The sequence below is a fragment of the Leucopleurus acutus genome, assembly GCF_964270905.1.
Source record: "Leucopleurus acutus genome assembly, chromosome: 13".
Taxonomy (NCBI): domain Eukaryota; kingdom Metazoa; phylum Chordata; class Mammalia; order Artiodactyla; family Delphinidae; genus Leucopleurus; species Leucopleurus acutus.
The window spans coordinates 81,649,339-81,674,211 of NC_139155.1; the positions used below are offsets into that span (position 1 = coordinate 81,649,339).

Here is a 24,873-nt window from a genome sequence, read left to right on the forward strand (position 1 = left end):
GCGCTGTGCTGCTGCGTGCTGAGGCTAGGCACAGCCATTTTCCAGTGAAGATTTGGAATTAACCAGCTTCCCTGAATTCTCAGCATTTTTCTTTGTGGTGTGGCTCCCTTCAGAACTAGTACTGCCTTGTGAACTGGCAAATTCAGGGCCTTGGGGATTAGTTCATAGAAGCTGCGGTTGGGACCTGGGCATTATAGTTTGTGACCTTGGGTCTCTCTCTCACTTCTTAAAATTGAGGTGAGATTCACATAAAGTTAATCACTTTAAAGTGAATAATTCAGTGGCATTTATTTAGTACATTCAAAATGTTGTCCAACTGTCAACCACTATCTAGTTCCAGAACATTTCCATCACCCCAAAAAGAGATCTAGTACCCATTAAACAATAATCCCCAATCCCTGATAAACACTAATCTACTTTCTGTCTCTATTGATTTGCCTGTTCCGGACATTTCATGTAAATGGAATCATAAAATATATGTGGTCTTTTGTGTTGGGCTTCTTTCACTTAGCATAATATTTTCTAGGTTCATCCACATTGTAGCATGTGTCAGTGCTTTCATTCTTTTTTTTTTTGCGGTACGCGGGCCTCTCACCGTTGTGGCCTCTCCCGTTGCGGAGCACAGGCTCTGGACGCACAGGCTCAGCGGCCATGGCTCATGGGCCCAGCTGCTCCGTGGCATGTGGGATCTTCCCAGACTGGGAATATATATATATATATGTATTATATTCAGTCTGTTTTTAATAACTCTGTGCCTTGGTTTTAGACCAGATGAGCTCTTAGATCCCTTTAGGTCTAAAAACCAAAGAGGGAGGGAGGAAAGAAAGAAGGAAAGAAAGACCTCACCTGAGGCTTGAGTATTTTTTTGGCTGCATTGGGTCTTCGTTGCCGTGCGTGGTCTTTCTCTAGTTGTGGCGAGCAGGGGCTACTCTTCGTTGCAGTGCACGGGCTTCTCATTGCGGTGGCTTCTCTTGTTGCGGAGCACGGGCTCTAGGCGTGCAGGCTTCAGTAGTTATGGCACACGGGCTTAGTAGTTGTGGCTCGCAGGCTCAGTAGTTGTGGTGCACAGGCTTAGTTGCTCCGTGGCATGTGGGATCTTCCCGGACCAGGGATCGAACCCACGTCCCCTGCATTGGCAGGCAGATTCTTAACCACTGAGCCACCAGGGAAGTCCCTTGAACCTTTACTAAGCTACTGAATTTGGATTTGTCTGAAAACTTCATTACAAAGCACTTTGCCATACAATTTTCACAATAAACCATGTCATCAAATACTTAATTACTGAAATAATTACTACAGGTTGAAATGGTCAAAAGGTTTAAGAGTCCACTCTTTATAGGCCTGAACTTGTTTAATTTCACCCTGAAACTGCAGAAACTGCCAAGATAATGGCAGATTAATTTTCAGAGATCAAAATCTATCTACCTGAGAGTGTAAGAGGCAAGGCCCTGGGGGAAGTAAGTTGGTCCAGTATTTCCAAGGGAAGAGAAGGGTCACGCAGTGTCCTTTGGGGTTCCTCCCGTTGCTGCCATTTCCACCACCACCATGTCATCCCCAGGGTCTCCCCAAATGCCATCACCTCCACCCCACCTTTAATGTCCTCACCATCATCACCACCTCCATCACCATGACTACCCCCACTGCCATTGATAAGACCACCCACTCACTTCACCCTGGTTCCCACCTTCCTCCCCCCTCCAGCAGGTCACAAAACCCACCAGATTGTCTTTCCTACAGCAGCTCTTCTCTGTTCTCCAGGAGACGCAGGACTCCCTCCTCCTTCACTCCCAGCAAGCACATGGGGGTTGGGGTGGGTACCTCACGGCTCCAGCCAGAAGCTGTTTCATGGGCACAGTGGACGTCACTCTAACCCAGCTGCCTGGAGGAGGCCATATCTCTGAGGCTGGATGTTTTAAATTTTAAATTGCTTATTGAGGATCTGTTCTGGGCGTACCCTGGCAAGAGCAATCCCCAGAACTAGAAAAATAAATGCTTTTAGAAACTTTAGTGTATTTTGCCATCTAGGAATTAGCAGTTTGGTTGGAGAGATGCTGAGAAGCAGTCAATTTATAAGAGAAAGACCAATGGTGACCGAGGGTCAGTCATTGGGCCACACGGAGGCTTTAGGAGGACAGGCACTGCCCAGGGCTGGAAGGAAGGGCTCCTGTCCAGAGGAGCTGGCCCCCAGCAGGCTCCCTGCAGGGCGCTCGGGCTGTGGGCAGTGGCCTACCATCCTTGGCGTCTTTCCCCAGTGGTTTCACTCAGATGTTTCCAGCCCTTAAAGATGAAAGGAGGGTCCCCATTTAGGTCTCATGGTTTCTTGCTTCTTCCCTTGGTCCACAGGTTATCATCATCTGCCTGGTCATTCTGGATGCCCTCCTGGTGCTCGCCGAGCTCGTTCTGGACCTAAAGATCATCCAGCCTGACAAGAATAACTATGCCGCCAGGGTAGTGTGTCCGCAGCCCTTTAATGTGGTTCACTCTGTGGGTGGCCAGGGTGGGGCAGCACCTGCCTTGGAGTAACCAGGCCTATTTGAGGGTAGTTTGATTGGGTGCTTTCAAAGAGCAGAGAAAATGTCTTCCTTTCCCAATTATAGATACGAATTTACTACAAGCAGGAAACCTCCTCAAGTCACTTGATGGCTTGAACCTTGAACTATCCTAGACCACTGAGCTGGAGTTTGTCACTGATTATCAAACCAGGAGCATGATTCCTTCCCATCCCCCAGAGGAAGACGAGCTGTTTTTCCTCCTGTCAACATTCTGACGTGGTCCCTGTGCTGGAGCCATTTGGGGGGGATGTGCCCACCATTTATTCCCTGATTCACAGTTCCTGCCTGAGCCCATCCCAGACATTCACCCAAAGGGCAGTGGACACACTGAAAATGCATTGTGCGGCCCATCACCAGTAACTGGGGAGAAGGCCAGGGGCTTAAAAGCATCTCCCCACACCCTTTGAAAAAAATTCAGTGGACAATGCAAAAATGTCTTTTCAAATGGTAAAAGAGCAGGCAGAAAATATTAAACCTCCTTCCTACTCGCCCCTTTCACCACGGCAGCCGTTAACGTTTTCTTCTGTGCCAACCCAAGTCCTCCCATAGATGATTATCTTTCCTCTCCCTGTTGTTTAATAGAATCAGTAATATACCTCCTATACTGTCTTGTACCTTTTTCTTTACTTTTTATTATGAAAAGTGGCAAATATACATTTTGCTGTATTTGCTTTCTTTATATATATACGTATCCACAAACACACCCCACACCCATCTATTTTTGTCTGACCATTCAAAAGTAAGTTAGACATCACGGCACTTCGCCCCTAAATACTAAATATCCAAACTGTCCCAAATTTGGTCACTGTGAGCCTCTTCGAGCTGACTGCTCTGTCCTCTTGACATGACTCCATAGCCTTTGAGCGTTTCCTTGTTTTCTGGCCCTGGATGATGTCCCAGCTCATTCGTACTTTCCCTGCCCCAGAATGGAAAAGGTTACTTTAGTGAAGGCTAGTATTTATAAATCAAGATCTGGGAACTCTCTTCACTTACCATCTTACCATCATTTCTAGTCGATACATACGGATCAGCCTTGGTCTTTTGAACAATTGCGTAATGCTCCATGTGGAGATACCATAGTGCATTTAACAAGTGCCCTAGTCTAGTGGACGTTTCTGTTGTTCTCCAAACAATGTAGAAAATCTTTTGTTCTGCAAATGATGTTGCAGTAAATATCCTTACTGTCTTTGTGCACGCGTGAGCTCTGCAGGGCCAAAGGGCATGGCGGATGTTTTCAACTGCCATTGCCCCATTGCCCTTCAGAGAGCAACGTGTGTGCTGTTCTCAGCCACAGTCCGGCCCGAGAACAGCGCCTGGTGCTGGCAGGAATTTGCGATTGGTCAGATGAATGGATTCTCTCTGTGACTGGGCAGGGGCATTCAAGGCCAGCTCGTCCGTGTGACCTGCCCCAGCCCATGACAGCCTGAGTCTACCCTGTATCTCCTTGTCCCCTTCAGGTGTTCCACTACATGAGCATTGCCATCTTGACCTTTTTTATGATGGAGATTTTCTTTAAAATATTTGTCTTCCGCTTGGAGTTCTTTCACCACAAGTTTGAAATCCTGGATGCCATCGTCGTGGTGGTTTCCTTCATCCTCGACGTTGTCCTCCTTTTCCGGGAGCATGAGTTTGAGGCTCTAGGGCTGCTGATTCTGCTCCGCCTGTGGCGGGTGGCCCGGATCATCAACGGTATGTCCCCTGCGCTCCTGGTCTGGGGGGGGTGGGGGTGGGGGATGGGACAGTGGGTGGAGCCTGGAAGGGGCGCAGAGGCCCTGGTCCTCCTCCTCCTGGCAACCAAACATGGTCTGATTTGGTGTCCCACTGTCACCTTTGTGGCTACGAATTGACACCAGGACGTGTTCTCTGAGAGGAAGTGCCTTTCTCCTTCAGACTCTCATTTCTATGATTACTGAAAGATGGTTATGGCAAGGGTTAGACTAATCCCTGACCAATCCCTGCCGGCTTGGTTCCCAAAGCACCTTTGTTTTTCATTTGGTGTTTCCTGGAGAGTGTTCTACCAAACCCCATCCCACCTTGGGAGGGGCACCTTCGGAAGGGGAGCAAGGAAGCTGAGAAATGCTGTACACTAGACTCTGCCCCCTTTGAGAAAGTCACAACAGGAGTTAGCATGATGAAGGCTCTGAGAACTGTAATTGTTTTCCAAGTTGACCAGTTCAACACTTTGGGAGGAAATAACACCTATGAGCGTGCTGTAGACTCTGGCTCTGGAGGACACACTTGGGGAAATACTGCTTTACCGTATTTCAGGTACAGATCCTCTTCCTCACACTCTCTGTTGGTGCAGGGAGCCTCCATGTCAGAGAAGCCATTTGTGCTGTGGTTTTATGTGGACCTAGTGACTGGTTAGCGGTTCAGCCATCAGCGAACTAGTCAGAGTTGATCAAATGCCTGTCCTCAGACTTGCCGCATCAGAATCACCCTCGACACTTTAAGGGGAGAGTCTGGTGCGGAGCCCAGAGGGAGGTGTCCGTCTGTGAAGCACTCCCAGGTGACTGGGTGTCCAGCAGGGTTGGGAATCCCTAGACTAGTGCCCAACACGACGGGCTGTGGGTCGCTGTCAGGAGACTGACTGAGCGACAGTGCAGCCTGTTGGAAGCAGGCCCATCCCCTGCTGTGGCCGCCTGCTGTGGTGCCACCTGGCCAAGGAAAGGGCTGTGAGAGCGGCTCTGTCGGGCATGTGGGCTTTGGTGGCGGCCAGTTCAGATCTAGTGATTAAAGTAAAGCCTATTAAGAACCTTTATTTGGGTTCTGTCAAAGGAAATAATGGAGGCTTTTCAGATAATATTTTAGATGCTTATGTCGATTTTTTCATCTAATCTAACAGAAAAATACTCTCTGCAAAGGTTATGTGAGGTAGATAGACCATGACTGATTATAAATGACTCATGAAGCAGTTACTACCCAGTACTCTCACATCACACTGTTGTGAGATTTGTTCATTTTCTTTGTCTAAATGGCAGCGAGGCATATGACTGGCTATTGCCCGTTATTACACTGCTATCAAATTTAGTAGCGTGACTGAAGCAACACAAGGCTAAACCAGATTCAGTGAGACAACCAGGAACACTGTTGACCAGGGACGGCTACTCCCAGGCCTTGTGGGCGCCACACGTGTGGGGGAAGGTCCAGACTCTGTCACTCACACTTGGAAAGGGGCGGAGCAGCCCTACTGCAGCCCAGTCTTTGAGGCCGTGTCTGCAGTGTGGTGTGGGTATTTGGGAGCCCCCCCACCAGCCCCCAAGCCAAGATGCAGGTCATTGTCTGACAACTGGCCACAGCTCTGGAGGCAGAAAGTTGGCAAAGTGACAGTCCCAACCCCAAGCTTGAGCATTTCCAGGCTTGCACTTAGTGCCTTTTGAACAACTGCTGCTAAGTAGCAAGACTGTTGTGAACTGCCCCCTACTAAGGAGCTTAACCTTCATCTGGTCAGTGATTATTTTTAAGGATTTCTCACACCAGAAAAGCCAAAGAAGTATTTCACAGCTGGGTACTGAGTAGCTCAGAAATGAAAACTCTGACCCTCCTAGTTCTGATGCCTTTAAGCCATGATGACTGTTTTACTTGTCACCACTCTTCCCAGTTATACATTTGTAAGGAATACAGTTTTTTTCCCAAGGGTCTAAATCAGAGACCAGTATCATGGAGACCCTCGCAATTATTTTTCAGGGATAATTATCTCGGTTAAGACACGTTCTGAACGGCAGCTACTAAGGTTAAAACAGATAAATATACAACTGGCCACCAAGATCCAACACCTTGAATTCAGCTGCTCTGAGAAGGTAAGAAGGTGTCTGGGAAAACGCCCTCTGTGAACACCGATCATTCCCTCCCTCCAGCACTGAGCTTCTCCAGGCCAGGCCTCTGCTCACTCAGTGCCCTTAGCCCGGAGCCCACTTCCCTCGGTCAGGCCTTCCTTGTCCTTTCGGATTCAGTTTAGGCGTTGCCTCCTTCCCTGCAGCTTTGCCAGGTCTCTCTCCTCACTGCCATCGCTGCTGGGCCCCGGCTGACTGATTGCCTGAGGAGTATGGCTTTCATTTAGCTCTGCTTCCCTGTGCGTGTCTGCGGCTCTCTGTGTGACTGCCACATCCCTGGTGAGGCTCAGAAGGTAAATTCAGTTATTTGTCTGCTTTTTGTAATAACAGGAACAAGAAATTGAAAGACTTAACAAGCTATTGAGACAGCATGGACTTCTTGGTGAGGTGAACTAGAGGCATACCTGCTCCACCCACCCCAAAGGGAAGACCTGCCTCACGGGCTTGTGACGAGGAAGACAGCCGCCCCTCCTGGGGCCACGTTGGGGAGAGGTTTGCTTTGATGGCTTTGTCTCACTGCTGCCAGCTCGGATTCTGGGGGACACAGTCTTTCAGAGGCTCTATTTCTTCCTTGGTGTGACTGAGAATGTCCCATCCCATTCCCACCCCACACTGTTTAACAAATGTATCATAAACTATATTTTTCTCATGCTGAACACTTGACTCTTGCTTGAAAATGAACAACAAGCTGGACAATTACTAGCTGTATATAAAACTTAATCTCATCAAATGTACAGTTTTCACAGTTCACACGTATATTAAGGAACCAGTGCATCCTTTCATATGACCACTCTGAAAGACAAAAGAGAAAAAAGAGAGCTACCTTAGCTATCAGCACATTCTAGAAAAATATTTTCTATTTCCAAGCTGTTCTAAACAGCTAATCACAATGTCCCACAGGGGCTTGTTCTCAAGTACCCAGCCCCTCCTCTGCGTCCTCCAACTTTTAGCTGGCTCCACCCAGTTCTGCACCCTGACAACATTTTTCTCAATTACTGTACAATTAATGTATAAAATAAACTCTCTCCTTCCCGCAGGCCCTCCTACTGTATTCTTTCTAGGTTCAACTGCTTGGAATCACTCTGTGGCATCCTATACCGGCCCACTAGCTGGAGAGCAAGCTAGCTTCAGTGCCTGGTACAGAAGTAGCAATTAGACCCAAGACTCCACTGTAATTAACATGACATTTGGGGGAAGATCCCCTCGTGAGGCCTTGTACTCTACTTGCATGATTTTATACCACTTGCTATTTTTGTACTCATTTTAACGGGACCTGAAAAGCCTGAACTAAAAATAATATTTTAGTATATGTGCTGCCGAAGCGAGCACTAAAAATAATATTTTAAAAAATAACTCACATTAAAGCAGGGGATGAATAAACTGGATAAACCCTCAACGCCTGTACTACTTCAAGGTCTGTTCTCTTTACGTTCTTCCCAAAGGTGCAACTTGGCTCCCGCATATGACCTATGTACTGAGAGTACTGGAAATGGCCAAGCCAGACCCCTTCTAAAGTCAAAGCAAGTAGAATGAAATTCCCAAAGGGAGAAAAGAGAGGAGGGAAGTGAGTGGAGAGGGGAAGTGTGTCGGTCTGGGGGCAACCTCAAGGGTTATATGTATAATAAAGTGGGATGTCTCCAAGGAGCCCTGGGCCCCACACGCGCTTGATTAGGCAGGTGTGGTGTAGTTTCCCTATTTAATGACTTACGTCAAACAAATGGGAAGAAGAAATTAAAGGGCAGCCTAGCATTGATGGTTGGGCGAGCTCTGAAGCCTGCCTCTGCAGGTGCAGACACATCCACAAAAGTAACCGCAGTGGAAATAAGAATTGTCCTTTTATTTCCTGAGTTGGTCTGTAATAAAAAAAAATCAGAGTGATGCAAGCCCTGCCCTCCAGTGTATTCACCAGGATAACAAAGATGGGACAGCTTTCATTTCCTTCCTCACCCAACCACTGTTGGTTCATGAATCTGGTAGGTACGTGGAGGGCTAATCAGCCATTAACTCAGAGGAGAGATACAATTTTCACTCAGGTTGTCCTAACACATCGATGTCATTCACAACTCAAAACAAGAGTTTTAAAAGATCAAGTCTAAACAAGAATGTTAATGTGAATAAAACCCCTGTGTTCAGGGGAGTTTTTTCTCCAAGTAAAAGATAATGACTGCTAAATTGTTTTAAGAATCCAGATTGTTTAAATTTTAATTATCTTTTTTACAAAATAAATTTCACCTATCACAGTTTTGTCTGGACTCGTGTCTTAACCTATACCTTTAAAATTAGGCCTACCTCAGGAAACGAGGATGAAATCAGATTTGCAGTTACATTGACGATTTTAGCCTGTGGGTTCAATAAGGATCCGTATTTAGTCCACTTCACTTCTATAGCCAACGCCACTGGGAGCTGGCAAGAATCCTGCAAAACAAAATGCCATTAATCAATTTGAGTATTAAACAACCTCAAGTCAAACTTAATCTGCAGTTCAGAGTTTTAATTACAAAATGTTTCACATATTACAAAATGTTCTGAACAAGAGGATGAATAGACTCTAGAAGTTCAGATAAAAACAGCTTAGAAAAAGCACATATTTTAAAGTACTCAATGCTCCAAAAATATTTTAACACCTAAAGCATAATTTTTCCATCCCTTCCCATCTCTAAAGAGGCCAGCATTACCTGGCAGCTGTGGTAACCCCAATACCCAACTGTGGAACCTCCAGGGCCTTTAACAGCTCTAACTGCACCTGCCTGTTTACATCTACCTCAGAGATACTTCAGGAGTGAAGTTGGCACGGGGGGAGGGGGGAGAGGGAGAACTGTATTATTAACAGACAGAAATTAAACCTGACTGCATATCATGTTAAAATGCACTTAGAGGAAATTTAAGTGCTTCCTTGTCACTTATCTGATTTCATCAGTTGGCAATTAAGATGCTACATTGGGGTATACAGGCGGCATCTTAAGCTGTCACAGATGTTAACCCTCCCTCTGCACCGAGAGCACTGGTGCCACAATGAAGCTGCCCGAGTTCAGGCTAGACACTGGGACCTGGGCCTGAGGCCTCTGCCCAGGACCCCTGTTTGCTCAGCCCCAAGGGGAAAATGGGCGAGGGGGCCTTCCAGACCTCTTTCCTGCCTTTACAGTTTCATCAATTGGCAAATGTAATAATGTTGAAGCTGCCCAACGGGGAGATGGAGTTCCACTGGAGTATTCTACTTTTGTGTGTGAAATTTTTCCACAATAAAAAGTTTAAAAAAATACATCTCTTTAGGGCATGAAAAGCTAGCAGGCCTGCTAAATTTGGTGCCTGCCAAAAAGGCACGGGTGGAATTCCTTGGCTTAAAACTGCCTTTTAAGAAATTTGCAAGCTGAAAAATCCTTGAGAATATCCTGTTATTAGGAAAAGATGCAACACGCAGCTGGTATCAACTGAGCTTAGCAGATGCTCTCGTGCTGGCTATGCCTAGAAGGCTGGTACAAAACCCGTTCCAGGCTCTCTGAGCTCCCTGACCAGCACAGACCCCAGCAGTGCTAGTGTCTGCACTGCTGCCCCTCTCCCCTCAACCTATGTCTTCCCTTCTGAGGGATAAGTAATAACTGGATGTCTTAACCATCTCTGAGAAACTAGAAGCAATTTGCCTGGTTCACTGAGGCAGCAGAGCTGAGCCAAGACTTAGGTGAACAGCAGGGACTGAGTAACCACGGGTCCCTGCTGGGGACTCGGTGGGGAGGGCGGGATCGGAGCTAGTCCTCACCCCCATTATCCCCACGCTATAAATGTGCTAAGCAGGTAATGAGAGGCCTGAAGAAACTGTGACAAGAAAAAGCCGGGCAATTAAAGGATAAGATGGGGAGCACGCCTGCGGTAACGGGGGCTGGCCCACACTCTGACTGCTGAGACAAAAGAAAAAGGTGGGCAGGAGAACTGCACGTGATCCAGAACCTATTTGGAGGACGTCAACTTCCATTAAACTCTTCTGGGAACTTTAGAATTGAAAGCTCTGACATGTGGACTGCTTTTATAGACCAGGGAACAACGGATGGGACAGCTGTGCAGATGGAAGTCTTGTTGAAACAGTTCTGACATTTACCTATCATATCACGATGCCTAGAGAAGGCCTTACATAACACCAACAAGGAATAGGATGGTGACTGGTAGTGGTTTCCATTTATGGAGTGACCACTAGGCACCATGAATGTTACCTCACTTAACGCTCAACAAGTCCATGAGGTCAGTAATATAGCTATCAGATGAGGAAACAGAGGCTCAAACCTGTAAAACCCCTGGCCAAAGGCGACAATGCTAACTAGGGGCAAAATCAGTGTTCAAGATCCAGGCTCATCTAACGACAAAGCCCAAGCTCCTACCCAGAGCCCCCCACCGCCAGCTCCCCCACTGCCTCTACCTCCCCACAGTGAGGGGCAGGTGCACGTTGGAGAGACCACTAGCATGTGGCCTTCAAATTCTCCCCCTTTACCTTCATGTGGGACGTCTGGGTGATGAAGTGGACGGGTACCCAGTCCAGCACATCCTGGGCCTGGGAATTTCCAAAAGGGGCCACATAATCTGGGAAGCCCTGGCCCTTCAGCAGGCTCTCCACCTTCTGCGCTACCAGCCTACACGCGATAGCTTTGGTCAGTCTTTTGGGAAAGGAAACAAGGTCAACCGAATGAGGTGATTGTTCAGACCTGCAGTTTTTTGTTTTTTTTTAAATAAGTGTCAGGGTCATATTTTATTTTGACATTTCTCTGGTACACAAAAAAGTACTAAAAAATGAGAGACAAGGTATTAGCCTTTATGTTACAACTGCGAAATGCATCACTTTAATACAGTGTTAGTACCCACAACATCTCTGATTATAGAATATCGTACCTGCAGTTTTTACAGCCCTCAACAACACGCATACTCTCTCTAGTTTCTTTTCTCACTCTCTAAAAGGGGATTTTTTGAAGTGAAAGTGTCTCTCACTTTGTGAAATCTTGGTTAGCCAGGGAGATGAATCCAAAACAATGTTTCCCAAACTGTATTCCATGGAGAGGCTCTGTACAAGAAGGGTTCCATGGCCAAAAATGTGGGAACTATTGCATACCCATGTCCCCCCTGAAGTACACTGGTGTACTGAAGACTCTGAGAAGTGCTTACTTAGTAAGGGATCATGTTTTTAACTTTAATTTGGTGTTTCCCAAACATACTGGACCACAGACTTACCCCTACTGACATGTTATGGAAATGTATCCCATGGAACCCTCTTTGAGAAATGCTAGTCTAAAGCAATCAGAATGATGTAAATGGTGAATGTTGGTCTAACCAAAATAATGATGTAGATACCCTGGGGAGACATAAGGATGGGAAGTAAGCGGGTGGTGGGGTAGGGGATCAAAGGAGAAAGAGCCAAATCTTCATCCTCCACAGTGGGAGCTCAATAAATAAAAAAAGTCATAATAAAATAGATAAGCAACAAGGGCCTATTGTATAGCAAAGGGAACTATGTTCAATTGCTGTAATAACCTATAACGGAAAAGAATCTGAATCTGAAAAGAATATAACTGAATCACTTTGCTGTACACCTGAAATTATAAATCAACTATACTTGAATAAAAAATTAAAATTAAAAATAAATAAGTCATAAAACCAAAAAAATCAAGAAGTAGCATTACGTGTGGGTTATTTAAATATTTGGGGGTAAATTTCCAAAAAATCAGCTGTAAGAGTTGCAAGTGATTGTCTCTGGGATGGGGGAAATGAAGGTAAGAACTGCTGTCTTTAGAACAAGCCATGAAGAGCTGTTTGACATTTTACATTATGTTTGATAATAAAAAGATAAATTAAAAACAGATCACATTCAGGCTGCCTCTCATTGGGTTTGTTGTGCTGAGTACATTAAAATTCAGAAATAAAGGAAGAACTTTCAGAGAACATATTTTTGCTATGAACTCAAGAGCTATGCCACCTTAGAAACAAAACATACGAAGCCTTGAGATTTTTACTCTGCCATATTTGATAAGCGCAAGGGTTGTAACACTTTCCTTTGAATCATGACAAATGGTTTACGGTTATGAGAATTAAAATTAGAAAACCAAAACTACAACATTGTAAGTTATTGTTACTGTTGCTACTACCCACTAATAATAATGCTAATGAGCCTGTCAGCTGATGCAGAGTTCTGATTAAAATGCAAAGGGTAAGAATGCTTTGTTTTCTGATCAACACAAATGGGCTCCAACAGAAGCAAGTTACTCTCTTACCTGAGTTTACAGCCAGATTGCATGTTGTAACCAAATAATACTGGGGTCCGGATCCCCGCTATTGCTAAGCAGTCTTGCTCAGCCGTGCTACGAAGAAGAGTAAGTTGTCCGTATCTGTTCGTGGTCTGCATAATCCCAGACATTCACAGAAGGTTAAGGGAGTTGCCCAGTACTAAAGCAGCTGATTCTTAGGAGATGGTGTCATATGAGTCACATGGGAGAGACCCAAATATCCCTTTCTCTAGGTCTCGGGAATTTTGACAGTTATTTCCCAGAAGAAGGCAAAAAATAGTTATAACTATTTTCCTTGATTAGGAGATCCTCAGGAGAAAACTTCTCAGAAACAGGCCCTTCAAAATTAACTCCAAATTTTCAAAATCACTCAATTTGTTTAAGAGTCTCTGTTTAAGTATAAAATTAAATACCTCTAAATGTCTGTCAAGCTTTCTGTCTTAAGATTTTCACTGACACTGACAGTCTCCTGCGCTGTACTGCTCCACCCTGTCAGGCTCCACACAGCCCTACCTGCTGTGCAGGCAGAGGCACCCACAGGAAGCTCTGGCGAGAGTCCAGCCCTCAGGACTCTCAGCAATAAGAAGTGCAGCCCACACACATGGACAGGGAAATCAAGCTTCTCTATGGTGCCAAAAGGATATCCCTTCTGAGGCTGAAATCCAGCAGCTAACGGGAGTCCCACAACATAACCAGGGTTTCCACTGAGAGGAACTGGCTTTGTATTTTGCTGAAAGACAATGCAGAAATGCCCCAAGTAATTCTCTTTTTTTTTTTTTTTTTTTGCGGTACGCGGGCCTCTCACTGTTGTGGCCTCTCCCGTTGCGGAGCACAAGCTCCGGACGCGCAGGCTCAGCGGCCATGGCTCATGGGCCCAGCCGCTCCACGGCACGTGGGATCCTCCCGGACCGGGGCACGAACCCGTGTCCCCTGCATCGGCAGGCGGACTCTCAACCACTGCGCCACCAGGGAAGCCCAGTAATTCTCATTTTAATAAGGAAATGGCAGAGAGAAAATGAAATGGTTTTCATAATGTGGGATTACCAACCAATAAAAGAATCTCTCTCCCTACTCAAAACTATAAATATATCTGCTGAGTGTAGGAGTACATCATGCTGTAAAAGAACAAGCTCACATGGAAGAGCATCTTATTCCCAAATGGAAAAGATACAAGGACTCTGGCTTGATTTCATTACAAGCTCCACAGGATACATGCAAGTCCTTTGTTCCATACAAATGGTTAGAAGTGGTAATACTTCTAATTTGATTTTTTTTTCCCCACTAAGTCATGATTTCTTTATACTTGGCAATTACATACTTATACAAAACTGATCAAACTTACCTGAATAAAATAAATTTCAAACTTTTGTTGGAATGGAACCATCGCACTGCTAACCGCTCCCAGAAGAACAAAGACATCAGCTTTTATTATCTCACCTGCATTTGTATATGTGAGGCTATACTTCACCTAAAAAACAAAATGATACTTCAAATACACCTGTTTCCAATAAATTTCTGTAGCTGTATTAATAACTCAGATAAAAAACATGTATCTAGGAGGCAAATCCTTTCCCACTTCTCCACGTGTTAAAGCTTTTCTCTCCTGTCCAATCGGATTATGGGAAGTGTTACCTCAGCATCAGCCCCAGCTGACAGACAGGGGCATCTAAGCCTTTCTGTGCCCAATTACATAAGTTCCAAATCAGCTGGTCTGAGCAGAATGTAATCAGCCTATCTGTGCAGATAAATGTGCTAAAACAACAGCAGCGGGACTTCCCTGGTGGTCCAGTGATTAAGACTCTGCACTCCCAATGCAGGGGCCCAGGTTTGATCCCTGGTCAGGGAACTACATCCTGCATGCCGCAACTAAAGGAGCCCGCATGCTGCAACTAAAAGATCCTGCATGCCACAACTAAAAGATCCCACATGCCACAATGAAGATCCTGTGTGCCGCAACTAAGACCCAGCGCAGCCAAATAAATAAATATTAAAAAAAAAAAACATGGGGCTTCCCTGGTGGCACAGTGGTTGAGAATCTGCAGGGGACCAATGCAGGGGACACGGGTTCGAGCCCTGATCTGGGAGGATCCCACATGCCGTGGAGCAACTAGGCCCATGAGCCACAACTACTGAGCCTGCACGTCTGGAGCCTGTGCTCCGCAACAAGAGAGGCCGCGATAGTGAGAGGCCCGCGCACCGCGATGAAGAGTGGCCCCCGCTTGCCACAACTAGAGAAAGCCCTCGCACAGAAACAAAGACCCAACACAGCAAAAATAAATAAAATAAATTAATAAACTCCTACTCCCAACATCTAAAAAAAACCAAACAAACAAACACAACAACAGCAGCAACAACAAATTTTAACGTATCCTTGTAAGTTACTAGGTTTGTGGAGAAAAATCACACGATTATTTCAGAGACAAAGAAGCGACCTCTGATGACACAGGATAAAGGGAAGTAGGAGGCCAAGACAAGAAAAGTGATACCATCGGATGGCCAGAGCCCCCTTTGGAGGGCGTCCAGTTACCCCTCAGCACCACGCAGCTTGAGTTGCCCACAAACAGAGCAAACTTTCAAAGCCAAATTGGGCGCCTACCTCAAGGATGATGTTAGTGCAGATTTTATCATGCCCAGCCTCGACAAGAACCAGCGGCCTCAATACATCAGTGTCAGTGTCTTCCAGTCGGGTTAGCGTTTTATTTAGAGATTGAATGATGATGGACTGAACAGTGATAGGGACCTGCAAAGTAAAGTCCTGGATTACTAAAGACACACCACAACAGAGGTGAATGGGTTAAAATAACGAAAAACTTGAAACACACCTCTACAGATACACTGCCAAGACGGGAAAAGCGTGCTATAGAACAATATGCATACTAGAATTCCACACTTGCAAAAACACAGATATTTATATGTAAACACATGAATACATTCACAAAGAAAATATCTGAGAAGGATATACTCAAAATGTTAAGTGATTGCCTCTGGAAACATATTCACACAAAAACGTGTACACAAATGTTCACAGCAGCATTCTTAATAGCCCCAAACTGAAAATAACCCAGTTGTCATTCATCAACTGATGAATGGATAAATAAAATGTGGTCTATCCATACAAAAGAATATCATAAATAAAAAGAATCATCTATAAAAAGGAAAGAAGCACTAACACATGCTACAACATAGACGAATCCTGAAAACACTGTGCCAAATGAAAGAAGCCAGACACAAAGGACCACGTACTACATGATCCCATCTATAGGAAATGTCCAGAATAGGCAAATCCATAGAGACAGAAAGTAGATTAGCGGTTGCCAGGGGCTGGGGGAGAAGGTTGGGGTAGAATGAAGGGTGACTGCTAATGAGCACAGGGTTTCTTTTTGGGGTGGTGAGAATGTTCTGGAATTAGATGTTGGTGATGATTGCATAACCTTGTGAATATACCAAAAACCACTGAATTGTACACTTTAAAATGGTAAGTTTTATAGTACGTGAATTATATCCCAAACACACACACACACACACATACACACAAACTCCCATCACACCATCAAATGCACACATACACTCTCACCTCCAAACCACAGCTCCTACTGATAAACACACTCACTGTATACACGCACGTGCACATTCTTCACACAATCCCAGGGTCCATCCTCCTAAAGCCCCACAACCTCTCTGAATATATGCTTGACCCAGTTTACACACAACTTCTACACACACCCTTACACACGCACACAATGGGTGGTAGGATCATGGGTAAGAAAAACAGAGACAAACAAATTTTTAAAGCAAAATCAGGAAGCCCTGGTTAGACCAATGCTATTAAAGGACATTTTTCACTTATGGCCATTGCCAGCAGAGTGACAAAGCACCAAGCAATCCTTTAAATGGCTCAAACCTCTAGATATTTTGGCCTCTTTGTACCATGAGACAAGTCTGATGTTTGCTCTAAATGCCTGCTCTTAGAAACCACTGTTTAGGAAGGAACCTAATTTATATCTAGTTGTTCATATTGCTCTGAACTTTGCCCTCAACCATGTACTATGTTGTTTATAATTCAAAATTATTAAGTATTTAAGCTGTAATTTTATAGATAAACAAGGAGTTCTTATGTACTGCTCCCATGACTATGAAGATTGGCAACTATCCTTGTAAGTCAAACCTCTAATATAAGAACGTGACGTGGTTCAGAAGCAAAGACTAGATGTCATGTGATGGAGTCGCAAGAGGGCAACACCAGTCACCACAACATCCTCTGCATAACAAGTCGCACCACTGGGTTTAAGAGTTACGCAGGGGGCTTCCCTGGTGGCGCAGTGGTTGAGAGTCCGCCTGCCGATGCAGGGGACATGGGTTCGTGCCCCAGTCCGGGAAGATTCCCACATGCCGTGGAGCGGCTGGGCCTGTGAGCCATGGCCGCTGAGCCTGCGCGTCCAGAGCCTGTGCTCCGCAACGGGAGAGGCCACAACAGTGAGAGGCCCTCATACCGTTAAAAAAAAAAAAAAAGAGTTATGCAGGGAGTCCCATGCTATCGGTTAATTAGCTCTTAAGCAAGTCATCAAAAGATAACCCTGGATTCCTTTATCTGAACACGCCCTGATTCAGCAATGATACTGTGTTCTAAGAAAGTGCACACTGTTCCATATCCTCTGATGGAGCCGTTCCCATGGCGTGAGGGTGTGGCTGGCAGAAACGGAAGGGTTCAGTTGGCTTTGTAAAGACTGATGGATGAGTGTAAGTGGCAAGAGCTGCACTAGTATATCACCATCCACTGGACCAGACACAAGAATGAAAATGGTACGGCTCTTCTAGTTTCCTGAATGTCCTATTCAATCATATCCCATTCCCAAACTACCCACTGGCAAAGAAGTAAAGCATACTTAACAATGAAACTACAGGGCCATGACAATCTTTCATTGATGGTTCAATAGATATTGACAATAATTCCAAGCAATCACAATGGGCTTCCATTAATGGGGAGACTGGATCCGATTTTTATATTCCTCATCCTCTAACAGACCTTGGAAGCTGCATTTTAAAAGAATTTAAACACATCCCTGATATTAGTTGATATCCTTCGGAGCACAAGCTTTGGTGTCACACAGATCTGAGTTGGAAGTCGCAGTCTGCCACTTCCTGACTGTGTGGCCATAGGACGCAAAGAGAGAACGTGTGTGAAACTTCCAAACTCAGGGCTTGGCACACAGTAGAGCTAGTCCAATGTCACGGTTAAGAATAAGGTCTCTGGAGCCAGACAGCTTGGTTTCTTGTCCCAGCTCTGCCTCTTCCCCGCTGTGTAGCCTTGGGCAAGCTAAGTCATCTCTTTGTGACTCACATGCCAGAGTGCCAACAACAGGACCTACCTCCTAGAACCACTGGGACAACTAAAGGACTGCAGACACACATACACTTGGAACAGTGCCCGGCACATAGTACGTGCCTTTGAGTAATGTCCTATTATCCCTCACAATAGGTCTTCCCTTCTTGATTGAATCAATCCTTAGTCATTCATTCAATTAACACATAACCCACTGAGTGCCCAGTACCTACTAGGCACCATCTTAGTACCAACACTATATGGCGTACAGGGCAGTTGTCCCCACAGACAGTTCAAGCTTTGAATGCTATAATAAAGGCACTTTTTAGTGGCTGGAAGTATTTGAGAGCTAGTCTGTTATATGACTTTCAAACTGGGTCCCTGGGAGCTGTAGGGTTCCTCACAGGGACCAAAAAAGGAGAAAGATGGGGAGGTCAGGCAGGTAAAGGGCTTCGGACCCCACCCCTGCTCCAACTAGGCGCTTTGTTTTTTGGGTTTTTTAAAAAATTAATCAATTTATTTTTATTTATTTGTTTTTGGCTGCACTGGGTCTTCATTGCTGTGCGTGGGCTTTCTCTAGTTGCGCCGAGCGGGGGCTACTCTTTGTTGCGGTGCACGGGCTTCTCACTGCAGTGGCTGCTCTTGTTGTGGAGCACGGGCTCTAGGCACGTGGGCTTCCATAGTTGCAGCATGCAGGCTCAGTAGTCGTGGCTCACAGGCTCTAGAGTGCAGGCTCAATAGTTGTGGTGCACAGGCTTAGTTGCTCCACGGCACGTGAGATCTCCCCGGACCAGGGCTCGAACCCGTGTCCCCTGCATTGGCAGGCGGATTCTTAACCACTGCACCACCAGGGAAGCCCCAACTAGGGGCTTTGGATTCAATCCATGTTACACACTAGGGAAGGCTCTCCCTTCTTTCACTTGAAGAAGCACTATAACTGAAATAAGTTTGAAAGCACCTTCACAGATGAGGAAATCCAGGCCCACACACAGTATTGTGAAGTCCAAAGTCACACAACCATTCCTTTCCAAATGTCTACCTCAAACACGTTTGTGTCCAGAGACGTAATGAAATCAGTCACAGTGGGTACTGCTGTCCGCAGTGCTTCCTGCGTGCTAGCTGCTGCACCAAGCACCAAGTCTTACATTATGTGCATTCTCCCTCGAGCCTCACATCAAGCCTCTGGAGCAGAGACCTACTATCCACTTGCAACTGGGGAGACTGAGGCATATGTCACACAAGAAAACAACAGCAAAGCTGACTTTTGAACCAAGGGCAACCAATTCCACAGGCTCTGGGAGACTACGACAAGGCCACTGCCTTGGCCTCCTTGGGGACTGTATTCACAGGCAGGCACAGGGTGCAGCCCCAAGAGTAAGAGGTAGATCCACCATACTTCTCTCTGACATATCTGCAAAGAGACCGTGGCCTCCTGACCACAGCTCTATAGGGCCCCTGAGCTGGGGCCATAAGGCTTTGAATAGAACCTACCTGCAACTCAACACTGGAAGCTACACTGAGAGTGCGCACCTCCTACACAGGTGTGTACATTCACTGGGCAAAAGGTTTCTTTCTATCTTCTACACTGGACAGGCAGAATCCTGGGAGCTAGCCAGCTCTCTTGACAAGAGGCCAAGAAGATATCAAGGGATGCCCTGAAATCACAGAAGCCAATCACACCCATTGTCAGTCAAGACAGCTACGTCATTTAAACATGAACAAGTGTGCACTACAAAAACTAAGGAATTTGAAAATCTGACCCTTTTGTGATAGCAAAAGGATGGTCTACTAAGGAGTTTCCCTATTTCATTTCTGCTTGCTTTTTGGCAAATGTTTTTGTTATTGGCAGTAAGGTACCCTTCTGACCATAAGTGTATTCATTTCAAACGCTCCGAAGTAAGACAATAATTCCATTACGAAGTACTCTTACCTTTGTTCCTGAACCAGGCACCTAGATAAAAAGAACAACAAATTTTGTTAAGTACAACAAAAAGAAGCATTTTTATTGCTTTTTCAGACCGTGGGTTAAAGGGCACATTCATCTTATTAAAGACTTCTCAAAGAGGAAAACAGAATTTCCTTAATCAAGACTTGCCACCTATATATTTTTTGTATCTGTGTTATAATAACTTTACATTTCCCTTCTATATTCATTTCCTTCTGAATGGAAGCTCAGGAGACCAGCCCAACAGAGCTAGTCTCAGGAAGCCTCCACACTTCAGTGTAATTGTGCAGTATTTTCCATATGGTCATCAGTGACATAACACTGTAGGGAAGACATGGCTCCCATCCTCCTGGTCACTTGCGCTGCGCCTGTCCTCATCGGAAGGACACCACTGCCTGCCCAGGCAATGTCCAGTCTCCTAAGTGGCCTTCCTGCCTGTAGCCCGAGCCCCCTCGGGGCCAGGCTCCTGCCTCCCCAGAACCGCTGGAACTCTTTTCCTAAAGGGCTCCACCTCCCTTCATTCTTGTCCCCACGCTGCCAACCCCACTTCTCTAACCCCAAGATGCCCTATTAGGCTAATGGGAGCTTTGGGGAGAGGGATGAGTGGACGTGGGGCGGGGGAGCTAAGCTGAAAAAGAACTGTGCCTGCACGCCTGAGGGAATGCTTCCAGGACAACTGTGAGAAGTCACACGAATTGGAAGAATTCACAGGCATAGATAGCTGACTTTGAGGAGAGAGGGAGAGGGAAAGGGCAGGGAGAGGAAAGATTCAACCTGATTCTGAAAACTGAAGCCCAGATGAATACAGGTGCCATGGACGCCCCCGTCACCACACTCCAGAAATCAGAAGGGGAAGGGGGTTTTCAAAATAATCATATAGTTTTAAATCACTGAAAAATGTCTTCTCCCCTTGCAGCCCTTCACATCACCCACCAAGCAGGCCAGTGGCCTCTCATCTATTCAGTTCAGGCTTCAGTCACCGTAACCAGGAAGAAGGGGCCTCTTCACACAGGGGCCTCTTCTTCTCCAGCAAACATATTTCCTGTCCTTTCCTGGGTGCTTATTTCATCTGCCAACCAGAAAGATAACTTTGTGGTGCTAACATGATCATTCCCGTGACAGACATTAAGATGTTTTTATAATTCTAAAGGTTTTGGTTATTAATAAAGGTCTTTTTAATTCAGGAGACAGACTATTGGTTACCATCAAAATGAATGAAATCAAAAAAAAGGAAGCAAAATATGAGCTAACTATATAAAAATAAAAATTATTTTAAGTGATTATTTCAATATCTTTGGTATCAGTATACCAAAGAACTGGAGAAGAAAAATTCTGAGTGTCAATCATGTATTGAAATGATGCTCTACTTATATTTTAAAAGGGTACAAAGAACAGAAAATAAACCCAATGAATCAAGTTTCACTTCAAAATAATTCTTACCCTCAAAATTTTAGGGCTGCTGTAATAAGCCAGGCTCAGGGTTTCAATTTCTGTACACTGTTCCAAATTTATCCTTCTGGTGCACTTAACAGCTTGGTTAACCAGAAATGCTGGAAATCGTAGCATTCCCAAGGGAAAGGGAAAAAAATTTTTAAAACAAGAAAAATTTTAACTGTCCAACAGTAACTAAAAAATTGTAATCTAAGTAAAACTGCAAAGTTACGACACAGACATAATATGCTTAATATAGGGTTTAAAAAAATATTTTTCAAATACATAATACATTCACATGATTCAAAATTCAAAAGGCACAAATAGATATTGAGAGAAGTCTCCCCCCAACCCTTGTCCCCCAGCAACCACCAGTTCCCTTCCCCAGAGACAGTCAGCATGAAGTTTCTTGTGTATCTTTCTGGAAATATCCTACGCAAATAAACGCATGTGTATATATATGTATGTATGTATATATATGTATATGTATGTGTGTGTGTATAAATTTTTTTTTTTAGTATTTCTTTCCCCTTTTGGAAACAAACTCACAATATATATTCTGCCCTTTGTTTTTTTCACTGAACAATGTATCTTGGAGTTCAGTCTATCTCAGTACATAAAGAGCTTCCTCCTACTCTTTTTAGGGAGAATTAGTATTCTATTATAGACATGCCATAATTTATTCAACCAGTTCCCCACTAATGGAAGCTGTCTCCAGCTTTGCTATAATAATGCTGCAATCTATTGTTTTGCATGTGGGCCAGAGTTTCTGTAGGACCAACTCCTATAAGTAGAAAAGCTAGGTCAAAGGGCATATTCATTTGCAATATTGATACATAATACCAAAGTGCTCTTCACAGAGGCCTTACCAATTTTTAGTCCCACCAGCAATATAGACAAGTGCCTACTTATCCACAGACTTAAATTTCTTTACGCTTTGCCAATCTATTAGGTGGAAACAGTATCTCAGTTTCGTTGTGTTTTTTTTTTCTCATTAATTTTTTTGGCTGCATTGGGTCTTCGTTGCTGCCTGCAGGCTTTCTCTAGTTGCGGCGAGCAGGGGCTACTCTTCGTGAGGTGCACAGGTTTCTCATTGTGGTGGCTTCTCTTGTTGCAGAGCACAGGCTCTAGGCACACGGGCCTCAGTAGTTGTGGCACACGGGCTCAGTAGTTGTGGCTCATGGGCTCTAGAGCGCAGGCTCAGCAGTTGTGGTGCACGGGCTTAGTTGCTCCACAGCATGTGGGATCTTCCCGGACCAGGGCTCACACCCATGTTCCCTGCATTGGCAGGCAGATTCTTAAATACTGCGCCACCAGGGAAGTCCCTCAGTTTCGTTTTAATTTACACTGTTCCTTTGTGTGAGCAAGGTTAAGCATCTATTCAATAGAACACATTTTCCTTCGTGTAGCAAGTGTTGCTTCATTAGGCCACATACTATCATCCATGGCTTAGCAGGTTTCTGCATAGTGAGGCTGGCTAAGGACTGGAGAGCCAGGCCTATTGCCTTCCACTGCCAAGAGGGTTACTCCATGGAGTCTATGATGCTCCTGAAGGAGAAGCAGGACCCATGGGAGGCAGCTGCATGGGTTGTATCCCTGCTCCACCACCGCCTGAGTAAGAAACTGAACGTTTCTCAGTTTCCTCATCTAAAGAATGAAAACAACCCTCCCTTAGAGGATCATTGTTAAGGATCACATGGAAAAACACATGCAAGCACTTAACACAATACCCAGCATACAGTTAATCAGTGTTAACTACTGACAAACTTTAGCTCCCGCGAGGAAAGAACTTTCCAACAGGGACCTCCTTGGTGGTCCTGTGGATAAGACTTCATGCTCCCAATGCAGGGGGGCCCGGGTTCGATCCGTCAGGGAACTAGATCCCACATGCTGCAACTAAAAGATCCTGCATGCTGCAACTAAGACCTGCTGCAGCCAAATAAATAAATATTTTTTTAAAAAAAGAACTTTCCAACAACTGGAAGAGTTAAACAACTTAATGGGCTGGTTACAGGTAGTGAGTTCCCCATCATTGCAAGTGCTCAAACAGTGACTGCATGTTGTAGAAAAGATTCTGGCACTGGGTGGGAAACTGAACTATTCAACCTTTGAGGCCTCTTTCAACTCTAAGACTCTCTGTTTCTACTTACGAAGTCGGTTTAATTATGACTACTATAAACTAAGAACAAACTCTGTTTGCAGAGAGGAAGAAAAGTGCCCACTCTCTTACCTGCAGGGTTATTATCGGTGCACAGAGATGATGTAAGGGGAGAAGGAAATCTCAGAAATGAATGTGAAGTCTGCAGATGAACCCCATACTGCAAACAGAACAACAAACAGCTGTCATGGTGCAACTAAGGTGTTCCTTCAACACTTACTGCACACCTACTATGTGACAGGCAGCACTGCAGGCATCAGGAACACAGGGGTGATTAAAAAACAGATGTGGTCCTTGTCCGCAGGGAGCTTACCTCTAGCTAGCTGTCCCACCCTTTTCCTTTTAAGGATGTGTGTTTCTGTGTACGCATGTTACTGCATTTGCAGGCTTTTTTATTCTAGGCAATTTTATTTCTATTCCACTGGAAGGGTATGTAGGAAGCTGACACAGGTGCCAGCAAGGGGGAAACAAGCCCTGTCCTTCACCAGAGCTGGGAGTATAAATTCCTGCAATCTTTCTGGAGAGCAATCTGGTATCGGTATTTTAAATTCCCATTCATTTTGACCAAGTTAACCCGTTTATAGGAACATATCCTAAGGTTTAATCAGACAAAAATATATGTATTTAGGGACTTCCCTGGTGGTGCAATGGTTAAGAATCCACCTGCCAATGCGGGGACACGGGTTTGATCCATGGTCCAGGAAGATCCCACATGCCACGGAGCAACTAAGCCCGTGTGCTACAACTGCTGAACCTGCACTCTAGAGCCCAAGAGCCACAACTACTGAGCCCATGTGCCCCATCTACTGAAGCCCGCACACTCCAGGGCCGTGAGCCCCAACTACTGAGCTTGCGGGCCACAACTACTGAAGCCCACGTGCCTAGAGCCCATGCTCTGCAACAAGAAAAGCTACCGCAATGAGAAGCCTGCGCGCCGCGATGAAGAGTAGCCCCCACTTGCCGCAACTAGAGAAAGCCCGTGCACAGCAACGGACCCAACACAGCCAAAAAAAAAAAAAAAAAAAATATATATATATATATATATATATATATATATATGTACCTATAGGAATGTTTATTGTGGATTATTTACAATAGCAAAAACTAGAAACGAATGTCTGGTAAATAGTGGAATGACTCAATAATAAATAACGACACATCCATGGAAGGAATACTTTGTACCAGTAAAATATAGCTCCAACACTAGTTCCTTCCTATACCTATGTTTTCCTCATCACTTAAATGGAGACAATGACATATCCTTCCCAGGGCTGTGTGCAATTATGTCTGAAAAGCTCTGCACAGTGCCTGGCACATGGGAAATTCTCAAGCAGTGGTAACTTTTATAGTGACACAGGAAGATGCATAAAATTTGCA

The 24,873-nt window shown here is 45.1% G+C and overlaps 2 protein-coding genes across 5 annotated transcripts in view; one reads left to right on the plus strand and one right to left on the minus strand.

Annotated features, from left to right (window-relative positions):
* The window catches only part of HVCN1 (hydrogen voltage gated channel 1), a 28,604-nt gene extending 21,143 nt beyond the window's left edge, over positions 1 to 7,461 (plus strand). For all 4 annotated transcript variants that reach the window (XM_082853517.1, XM_082853516.1, XM_082853519.1 and 1 more), the window contains 4 exons: positions 2,344 to 2,448; positions 4,010 to 4,241; positions 6,240 to 6,352; positions 6,716 to 7,461. In XM_082853517.1, the coding sequence (XP_082709643.1) occupies positions 2,344 to 2,448; positions 4,010 to 4,241; positions 6,240 to 6,352; positions 6,716 to 6,781 (516 nt within the window). In that variant the 3' untranslated portion in view covers positions 6,782 to 7,461. The remainder of the gene's footprint in view (positions 1 to 2,343; positions 2,449 to 4,009; positions 4,242 to 6,239; positions 6,353 to 6,715) is intronic.
* Positions 7,074 to 24,873, minus strand: part of TCTN1 (tectonic family member 1) — a gene marked incomplete at its 5' end in the record, with an annotated part of 28,947 nt that continues 11,147 nt past the window's right edge. Inside the window, 11 exons of the mRNA XM_082853520.1 lie at positions 7,074 to 7,177; positions 8,094 to 8,238; positions 8,675 to 8,800; positions 10,863 to 11,025; positions 12,631 to 12,755; positions 13,244 to 13,372; positions 13,985 to 14,110; positions 15,239 to 15,382; positions 19,893 to 19,913; positions 21,348 to 21,457; positions 23,569 to 23,656. Coding sequence (XP_082709646.1) covers positions 8,095 to 8,238; positions 8,675 to 8,800; positions 10,863 to 11,025; positions 12,631 to 12,755; positions 13,244 to 13,372; positions 13,985 to 14,110; positions 15,239 to 15,382; positions 19,893 to 19,913; positions 21,348 to 21,457; positions 23,569 to 23,656 — 1,176 coding nt within the window. The 3' untranslated portion in view covers positions 7,074 to 7,177; position 8,094. The remainder of the gene's footprint in view (positions 7,178 to 8,093; positions 8,239 to 8,674; positions 8,801 to 10,862; positions 11,026 to 12,630; positions 12,756 to 13,243; positions 13,373 to 13,984; positions 14,111 to 15,238; positions 15,383 to 19,892; positions 19,914 to 21,347; positions 21,458 to 23,568; positions 23,657 to 24,873) is intronic.